Source organism: Rattus norvegicus, chromosome 9, assembly GCF_021556685.1.
Source record: "Rattus norvegicus strain SHRSP/BbbUtx chromosome 9, alternate assembly SHRSP_T2T, whole genome shotgun sequence".
In the NCBI taxonomy this organism is placed as follows: Eukaryota; Metazoa; Chordata; class Mammalia; order Rodentia; family Muridae; genus Rattus; species Rattus norvegicus.
This window is the reverse complement of record NC_141542.1, coordinates 111,191,251-111,201,242: the sequence shown is the minus strand read 5'-3', so window position 1 is coordinate 111,201,242 and position 9,992 is coordinate 111,191,251. Positions and strand designations below refer to the sequence as shown.

At 42.2% G+C, this 9,992-nt stretch overlaps 1 protein-coding gene across 1 annotated transcript in view; it reads left to right on the top strand.

Annotated features, from left to right (window-relative positions):
* Nucleotides 1-2,046: 2,046 nt before the first annotated feature.
* The window catches only part of St8sia4 (ST8 alpha-N-acetyl-neuraminide alpha-2,8-sialyltransferase 4), a 92,354-nt gene continuing 84,408 nt past the window's right edge, over nucleotides 2,047-9,992 (top strand). Inside the window, 2 exon segments of the mRNA NM_053914.2 lie at nucleotides 2,047-2,488; nucleotides 8,738-8,869. Of these exon segments, the coding sequence (NP_446366.2) occupies nucleotides 2,376-2,488; nucleotides 8,738-8,869 (245 nt within the window). The 5' untranslated portion in view covers nucleotides 2,047-2,375.

Genomic DNA, 9,992 nt, shown 5'->3' with positions numbered 1-9,992 from the left:
TAATCGGTAGTCCATTGTAAAAGGTTCATGCCTGCTTACAAACCATTATACTGTATGCAAAAGAGTACCATGGCCAATTACCCAAGCCAGCTGACGCCGAAGAATTGAGAATAATGATGACAGACTTCCTGATTTGGGTGAGATTGCACTATTTATGACTGTGCATTCTAGCTAAAGTCAAGGTCTTCTGTGATTGGGCACTTATTATATGTGATTCTATGTCCGGAAACAAGCAAAGGGCAATATATAAAAACAAAAGTTTTTTTTCTTTTAAGTTGGGCACTTATGTGAGGGAAAAAATGAACTAATATAGGAAAAATGAAAATGATATTTTCTGCTTGTGAATAAGACTTTCCTTGCAACGAACAGCATTTTTACACACCCCGGCCAATACCTCTTCCCTTTAACTCATATGAGAGACTGTTTTATTCTTCTCCCCACTGCTAGTTGAGAAGTCTGTGTAACAAAAATGCATTAAGGTAAGCCGGATTTGCCTGGACATCAATAAACTGGAAAGGCTCTCAGCAGGCCACTTGTAGTGTCAATAAAGACGCATAATTATTTGCTCCTTGGGGCATTTTAGACTTGGCCCTTTGCTTGGCTGTCCTGCAGAGATCGGTCTCTCAAAACTTAGGATACTTAACTTCTGAAACCTCAAACTGAGACTGACACGCATAAGTAAGGGACAGGGGTCTTACATTAAGTCCTGTTGGTTTCCTGTTAGAGACCTCAGCAAAGGTTTGGGCAAAGGTTCTCAAACCTCGAGTTTTAAGCAAGAGAGATGTCTTTTTTTACGTAATGCTGTTCCTTGAGGCATTCAGAATTCCTCCAAATCCAAGGATACCCAAGTCCTGGGGTTGGGCCTTATCATTTCCTGATGTGGAAAGTGCAAACTTAAATGGCAAGTGCGAAGAACTACTAAAGGCACTGCTCAGGGTGAAGGAGCAGGAAGTCAGACTTCAGAGCCTCTGAGATCCTGGGGCAAAGGCACACAGATAGGAAGGAATCTGGCTTCCAGGCTCTGTCTCCTGCTGAGGAAGAGTGTAGATGTTATGTGTGATAAGCCTGAGCAGTCTTGGATGTGCCGGAAACTAGGGATGGAGAGGTGCTCAGCTAGAATACTCAGAAAGCGCGCCAGCTGCACAATACAATAGGAGTAAGGAAAATGGTAGGCGGGAGGAGGGGTGAAAATCAGAGCCCAATACACTTCAGCCAGATTTTCAGGAGGAGCCTGCCTTTCCTGCCTTTTTACCCGGCGTTCCTTCTTCCCTAGGACTGCGAATGTGTTTGTGGGTGTGCCGGAGGAGGAAGCTGCCTTTTCTCAGAATTCTGATTCTCAGCGGTGAAGTTTAAATGGCACTGGACTTGCCTTCACTTCGTGAGGAGTTTCCAAATGACAAAGCGTGGGTCACTTAAGTATCCGTAATGTTTGTAAAGACACCTCTGACTTCACTTGCTTACCGCAAGCTTCAAGCTGGGTTCCTCAATCCCCATCCACTCAGAGGGCGAGATCAGCTCATTGGCTCCTGTGAATAATTGTATTTTCCAGACAGAGTTGTGCACTGAATAAGGAACGTTCCCCTTCCACTTCCCTGTTGGATTTCGCTTTACCTCGGACGGGTTTATTCGCTCGTGCGTTTATGTGTGTTTAGCAAACATGCTTTGAATAATAGGCTCCTTTCTCGAGCCCTCTCTAGCCGTAGCCATTGCATTCCTCTGGTGGGATGAGTCTCTTTCTTAGCTGAGATGCACTCTTTACATCCGTGTAGTCAGCTGGTGTCGAAGCTAGCGGATCTGGAGCCTTGACGTTTGGGCGTCCTAGGAGACGGTGTGATCCTGTGTGTGTCTGTGGTTTGGGGGGTTGTGCCCGAGAACGCGTCCGCGTGCGACTGTGAGCTTCCTCCCCAGGCAATAGTGCAGACGGAGCTCGCGACGTTACTCTCCTAGCAGCCGCCAGCAAGGCAAGGCAACAGCAGCCTCCGCCCCCTCAGCACTGTGATTGGCTGGCCTTGCTTATCATTTCCCTGCTACGGCGAGGAAAGGGCCAGTGACGCCCCCGAGCCCAGCTGCAGAAGCAACCGCCACCTCCGATGCACAAGGTGTCACATTTGAAAAGAAACCCGAGCCCCAGGGAGGCGGCACAGAGCGACCCCAGCCCGGCTAGCGCAAACTGCGCGGCAGGGCGCTGGGCAGCGCTGGAGAACCGGGAGAGCTCCACCGCTGAACGTCCTAGCGACCTGATTCTGGGATCTCGGCTCCACGCTCCCTTCGCAAATTTCAGATTTCTCCCCCTTGATTATTTCCCCAAAACGGAGCCTTTATACCAGGAGAAGGTGCCTGAGCTGGGACAACCTGGACTTTCCCGGGCACCCAAGATGCGCTCCATTAGAAAACGGTGGACCATCTGCACTATAAGTCTACTCCTGATCTTTTATAAGACAAAAGAAATAGCCAGGACTGAGGAGCACCAAGAGACGCAACTCATCGGGTAAATGCATGTTCAGGATATGACACAAAATAAAGCCGTAGTGAAGTGTGCTTAGAGCCGGGAGAGTGACGTTTGGGGTGCTGTGTGTGTTGGTTTGGGCGTGCTTGTGCCGAGTGTCATGAATTAAATGACAGAGGCTCTTTGGAGGTGTGTGTGTGCGCGTTTCTCTGGCTGTTTCCAGGAGGAGTTTAACTTGTCCTGTGCCATGATGGTGGTTATGGTGGTGGTGGTGGTGCTGCTGCTGCTGCTGTTGGTGGTGGTGGTGACAGATGTATTGGCACAGGGTGCTGCTCACCAAAGAAGTCACTGCAGAAGTGTCAACAAAGAACGTGTGCCCTTGTCATTTTAATGGTTGAGCAGAATTCAGAGATGTCTTTACTCTCCAAGCTTTCTCCTTCCTGCCTTCTGTATCCTGCCAGTCTATGAAGACACCATAAAAAGTGGGTTTTTCCCAAAGTTTATGTTCACTGACTGAAATGGGTCTTCCTTATTCATTTTTGTTTGTTTGTTTGTTTTGTTGGGGGAGGGGACGCCTGTAAGATCTATTTTCTTTCTTTCTTTCTTTCTTTTTTTGCTTTCTCTCTCTCTCTTTCTTTCTTTAAGTTAGACATTTCAGTATCAATAAGGAAAATTCCTTATTCATTCCTCCACGGATAAAACTCCTGGGTTTCATGGTTACAGTTTTAGAAGGGAACTGGAAGCTGCTCCCTTACAGACTATAATCTGCTCTTTCTTGAGTTTGTCAAGATGTGTTCACAATCTCCACCCTATTAAGTTCTGTAAATATCTCACTTCCTTCCTCTCTCCCCTGGCCTCTCTGCCTTTGAAGTCTATCCAGAGCAGAGCGCCTTGTAACTTCGTGTCTCTGACAAGGCTTGGAAGCGCTTTTTCTGAGGTTGTGGACCTGCGTGTCAACTCTGTTAAAAGTCCTGTTTCGGAAATCCTTCCAAGTCCAGAGGTTTCCGCAGTCGGAAACTGCACTGGCTGAGATTTCCTTCTGTTTTTAAATTGTCTCTGACATTTCTAAAACGACGAAGGATGCTTTGGCCATTTTTGTGTGCGCCGTTTTGTGTGGGGGCGGGGCATAGAGCTTTGAAAACACACACTATGAAACTTTACGCAGCTCTTTTCTTAATATCCCTGCTCCTCTCTGAGTAATCCGTCACAATTAAGTGAGTAAGACGCAGGTGTATCCTCCCGGAAGGACTTACTATTCAGTAAAAAGCTAGCCTAACAGTAGGAGGCTCAAAGGGGACTGTAGGAGAAAGGAAAGCTAAAAAGGAGTGGGTTGCATGGTCCTCGTGCTTCAACAAACCTATTCAAGGTCTGTATCAGAGATAGATAGATAGATAGATAGATAGATAGATAGATAGATAGATAGATAGATAGATAGATAAATAATCATGTGAAGTCGTTTACATAGAAGTGGATGGTTTGAAAATCCACATCAATGGTCAAAAAGAAAAACTGGGAGGGGAGCGGGCATCCCCAGTAGACCTGCTTTTGCCAGGCAGACAAAGGGGTCTTGAAGGTGGTGAACCCGCGAGTGTGAGAATTCCTAGGAGAGGCAGAGGCTCTTTGTTCCCTTCCGAACTGATGGGTTCCGGGGAGCGGGCGCCTAGACAAAGCCGCCAAGCGTCCATAGGACCCCAGTGGTTTGGGACCCTAGCGAGCAGGAGTGGGCGTGGCAATGAACACTCCGTCCAAACGCTGCTTAAGAATCAATTCCTTGCTTGGATAAACTGCCTCCAGAAAAGAGGCATGTACCCCGGGTTCCCTAAAGGAAAATAACAGATTCAGGACACTCCACGTTTCACAGTGACATTTCTTCTGTGGCCTTTTTCTGGAAACCTATGGAGGGTGGGAACAGCCCTGGCAGCAGCAGAACTGCTGCCTGCAGCCATACAGTGGCTGGTTAGCTCTACTGAGCTAAGCTTTCCGCACCTTTTGCAAGCTAAGCTGCAGTTCTTTCTTCCCAGTTTCTATGAGAAGGCTTGAGGTCAGCACTTGAGTTCTCAAAACAGGAAGAGAGGTGTGGTGCCAGGTGTCTCTGTCTATCCTTTTTTCTAAGAGAACTTGTAGTCAGAGCAGGATAAAGAGAAGACCTGTGTGTGTGTGTGTGTGTGTGTGTGTGTGTGTGTGTGTGTGTGTGTGATTTCTGAAAGAAGTCAGCCTGCCTTCATTTGTGACAGTCAAACAAACAAACAAACAAACAAACAAACAAATTCACGTTCAAAGCTCCTTCTCTTTAATTAAAGCCCACAACTGCAGCTTTTTTCGAACAAGGCTGGGACCTGGTTGTAGAGACAGTCCTCGCACACGTGCTGGAGAAATCCTGACTTCTCTGGGCCTCCAGACACAGGCACGGGGTGGAGCAAGTGTTGCCTGGAGCAGTGCAAGGTAGCTGGTTATCTCTCTGGACGTTCATTCCCTTTTTTGCCAGAATGAAACCTTCGGGGAGAAGCTTGTGACCTGAGCATATGATTTTCTTTCAACTCCTCAACAGTGCCTCTGGTGGAGCATTTGACTCACCAGCTAATTCACCATCTCCTCTCAGCGTAGGCTTAAGGAGAAGACAGTTTTGAAATGACTTAGAGAGTAAAGGGGCCCTGGAGGCAAGATCAAAGCTTCATTTAAAAGTGAGATCATAGAGGCGGTCTACAGCCTTTGGGGGGCACTGCGTGCCTTACAGGTTGGCAGTAGTTCCAACCAAGTCCTTTAATTTTAGATGCCTCTGGGTTCGGAGTCAACATCCCCACCACAATGAATATTTCTCACTAGGTAGGAGGCTTCTTCACCCAACCGTGTCTTTAGCAGAGTACCCATGCACAACCAATGAAGCATTGCTCCCGCTTCAGCACCAAGGACTCAGTGTTATGCAGAAAGGAAAGCAGTAGCTGAGAAAGGTGTCTGTCCATCCACCTTCTATTTCCAGAGAAGCACCAGCAGTGTGTTCAACAAGAGTGAGGGGTTACTCCCAACGGTTTGAGAGATAATCACTGACCAACTGAGGCTGCCACTTCCTTCTGGATAAACTTTCCTGATAGAAGGATTTTGTTAGCAGATTTACCTCGGACCACTGGTAGTACTAAGTGGGTCATTCTAGAGTTCCTGTTTTCCCACGTGCTTTCCCACGTTTGTCCTACTTTTTCACTTGTGGTGTGCTCGCCAAAATAGGCTGGAGACGGGTTTTAAGATTCCCATATGCATTACGTATATAGTGAGGAAAGCATTTGGAAGTGTGACAAAGTTAAATGATATATAAACGCCTCTTTTAATCTTTTAGATTAGCCCGAAGTTGCTGGGCAGACCTAAAATGAGACTTCAGTATACTTATCCGTGCCTTTTACCCCTCAAGGCTGCTTACATCCTATTACTAAACAATCAACAGTTTTGGATTGTGTGATGTGTGAAGATGACAGTGAAGCTAAAAACCAGTGCTTAGATTATAGCTGCACAGGACGCCTCTTGAACTGTTTCAAAGTAGAAGGCGGCTTTGGAAAGCAGTATCCCATGGTTTGCTCTTTACTTCCCAGATGAACTTTATAATCACACTATACTATATCATTTGATCCTATGGGAATAAAATATAGAATTAACCCCTGCTTGAGTTCAGACTTAGTTGTCTTCAGGCCTTTTGTTGATGTGGTTTTTAAAAGTTTAAATTAATGAAGGAGCTTAGTCTACTCACATTCATTCTGAAGCTAAGTAATCAGTGTTCTAAGATACTAGGACACTGATACCTAATATCCAAAAATGTATTTAATCACCTTTGTCATATATATCAGACCTGACAAAATACATTGTTGCAAAGGCTAGAAACTCATACCAAAGAAAAAAACAATAAGGAACGATTTGGTAGATATTAACAGACACAGGTATTCCTGAGAGTGGCATCGTATGCATGGTCGTCTTTGTTGAATTTTCACAACACCACACGATCAGGAATACTGTAAATTCACTTTCTTTAGTGCCGAGTGATATCTTTGATGCCTTTTGTTTCTTCCCTTTAAAAGTAGCATGTCGAAGGGTTTGTAGAAATCTCTGTGCAAAAAGAAAATAATGTTTTCAGTGCAGCTGTTTGGAGGTCATTGTACAAACTAGCATGAGAAGCAAGCAGTGGGTGGCAATATTCTTCATGTCTTGAATTCATGAGAAGGGAATCTTTCTCCAGACAGAGTAAAACCAAGATCGTGGGCAAAAAAATATCTTTTGGGAGCTGTTTATGTTTGCGGGAACAAAAATAAAGTAGGCTTTATAGGGTCAGATGATCCCTTTGAGTGTAAAAGAGAAGTCTGACTACTGGTACCCACTTTCATTCAAGGTTCTTTCCAAAGATAAAAGCCTGGCCTATGGCCAGCCACCAATTTAATAGAAGCTGCTCTGTGAGGAAGTAGTGTTCTCAGAATATGTGTTTGTACGGTTAAGGTCCTCTAAGACTAAGCCTATCATCATAAAAAACATTGTACAGGTAGAAATTATACCCGTAATTAAGTGCCACAATACGATATAAATTTAAAAAATTCAATGGCATGAATAGTTTTACTTCTATAAAAATATACGAGGTCTCATAATTATTATTCTAACCTTAGCCACCTATGGTAGAAAAAAATGATATTGGCAGTCATCGATGGAGTGATGATTGGAAAGATCTTTGCCTCTTCCCATAAAAATGATGATAATTTATACCTGCTTAAAGGTGTACACTAAAATCTGAAGGTTAACTTCCGGGCACATTCACATTCTTACTCATATGCAATTATTGTCATCAGGAGTGTAATGTGAAGATTGATAACTGTGTCACTGCATAGTGAATTGTACTGTTTCCTAACATCCTGAATGCCCTCTGTAAAATGACTATTATTAGCCTTGCACAGACACGCAAATGTGTAATTTTCATCAGTAGAACTGTGCAAAATATTAATTTTTACAGAGTTTCAAATTTCACAGGGAGTGGTTTCATATGATTTCATAAGTCGCACAGGGAGGTGCTGCAAATTAAAATTACGTATTAAAAATAATGCAAAACAAGTACCCAGCAATACGCTTCCAGTTTTAGAATCAGCACCTGTTAAAAGGCAAAGTTTCTATTAGTAGAGAGAATATTCTAGGTAATACACACACATTCACATGTGGTGATGCTTGAACAACCATGTTACTTTTTAGCAATGCTATTCAAATGGAATAATTAAAACCAGTACAAATATTGAAAAGACTAAACTTTTTCTTCCTCTGTCATAGTTGATTGCTTTCTACTAATTATTTGAATCATTTTTTAACTGTAAATCACAAAGGCAGACATCTAGTCGATAGTGACCTGCTTAGCGCTACAGGTCCTCATTATATAAATGACAACTATAGATGTTTCTCTCCAACATAACGTGGACCAAACTCCTAACATTACAGGTTCACATGCTGTACTGGCCATATTAAAGATGGTATATATATATATATATATATATATATATATATATATATATATATGTATGTATGTATATTAAAGATGACTGACTGTAAGAGTCAGTTGCTTTTACTCCAATACAAAGGCAACGGACATATGAACTGAAAGAATTTTCTTCTCTGTTTCCTGGGAATCTCATCTTTAGCAACATTAGAAGCTAGTTCCTTTTTAATTGGCACTTCAACAATGCTTTCCAAGTTACTTTGTTATACAGGAAAAGCCCATAACCACCATGGTCACTGCATATTAAATAATGCTTTTGCTGTTTGTGAAGCCCACAGTGACCTAGGGAAGTAGTGCCCAAGAGCACAATGCAAATGGAGCATGAAATCAAGCACATAAGCAGATCTGATATACACAACATTTTCTTAGTAGTCCTCAGCAAAGTATATTTCCAGTTCTTTTTCTATGTCTTCTTTGAAACAAAATTAATCATGGCAGCAAAAGTTACAGGCTTGTAGAAGAAGTAACTGGCCAAACATCCTGCCTCTGGTTGTCTAAGTAGCAGTGGGAGCAACTGGTATTATAACTTTGATGAGAGTTATATTTTCTTAAATATCAGGAGGTCTGTCTTATATGAAAGATTACTTTTCAAGAAGGGGGAGGGAGGTTGGAGGTTTGCTTTGATGTCAGTCACATGACTCCTAGAGAGACTTGCTTCTTTTTTCTACTAACTTATGAAAATAATATCCCACGTTTAATCCATAATGTAAATATAATTGTGTTCATGATGCCACTTAAGCAAAATGCTTCTGATTTTCACACAGCTGGCCTATCTGTCTTTTCAGAGATGGTGAATTATGCTTGAGCAGATCACTTGTCAACAACTCTGATAAAATCACTCGGAAGGCTGGTTCCACCATCTTCCAACATTCCGTACAAGGCTGGAAAATCAATTCTTCTTTAGTCCTGGAGATAAGGTGAGTTTCGTCAATAAGTCGAAAACCGTCACATCATGTCCTTAACGAAGTTGGGTTTGGCAAACTTATACCGAACACTTGATTTATGGCTTACATGTAAATATTTAATGGAAAAGTGAATCAGCTATATTTAATGTCCCTCGTGGAAAAATGTAGAACCATAAAAAAAAAAAAAAAAACAAAGTCATTGAACAGTCACTTTTTCAAGGATGATGGAATTTTTAATATACTAGCCCATTATCAATAGAGCAAAGTACTGAGTTAAGTACTAACCTTTGACACGATTTTATGGTATGGCATAGAATAAACATTCGTCTCAGGAATCATTTTCTTCCTTTCCCTTATTGAGACTCCAATGTGATCTGACACTCGGCTACATAGAACAGAGGTTCCTCGACTCCTATTGTATTTTACATGTAGATTGATTTGATTTATTAAATGGTTATGGCGGTGTAAGCTTATGTGAAGAAGTGAAGAGAAAGTCAGAAAATAAACTTGCCATAGTTCTGTCTTGTTTTTAGGCAGACAGACATTTTAAGCTAAAATGAATTATTGAAATAAACCCAGTGAGTTCTGCTGTTTCAGTTCTAAAATTAATAAGAATATGGGCTATCCATTCCCTAACATGGAGGGAGAAAGAATCTTATTTTTCTTATACTTTCACTCCATCACTGATTTGGTTAGTATGCTTAAATTAGAGTATTTCTGTAATTCAGAACTTGAGAAGTTTGGGGGAGCATGTCCCTTATGTATAAAATCATTGCTTTTTTTAGTGTTTACAAAATACTAAATATTCATAGATGTGATATTAACATAGAAATTTTGTAATGGTATCTGACTGATTAAAAAGTGAGTGTCTCATTTACTTCTCTGATATTTTTGGCCTCACACGATTCCTATATCCTCTCTCTCTCTCTCTCTCTCTCTCTCTCTCTCTCTCTCTCCCTCTCTCTCTCTCTCTCTCTGGCTCCCACATCCAGCTTTTCATTTAAATCTAAAATACCTTAGCCATGAACAAATTATTAGGAATGAGATGATAGGCAGGCATAACATTAAATCTCAGGAGTTGATGAAAGAAGAAAAAAAGTGCTTGATAGAAAAGAAGTTATTTACAGTCATGACT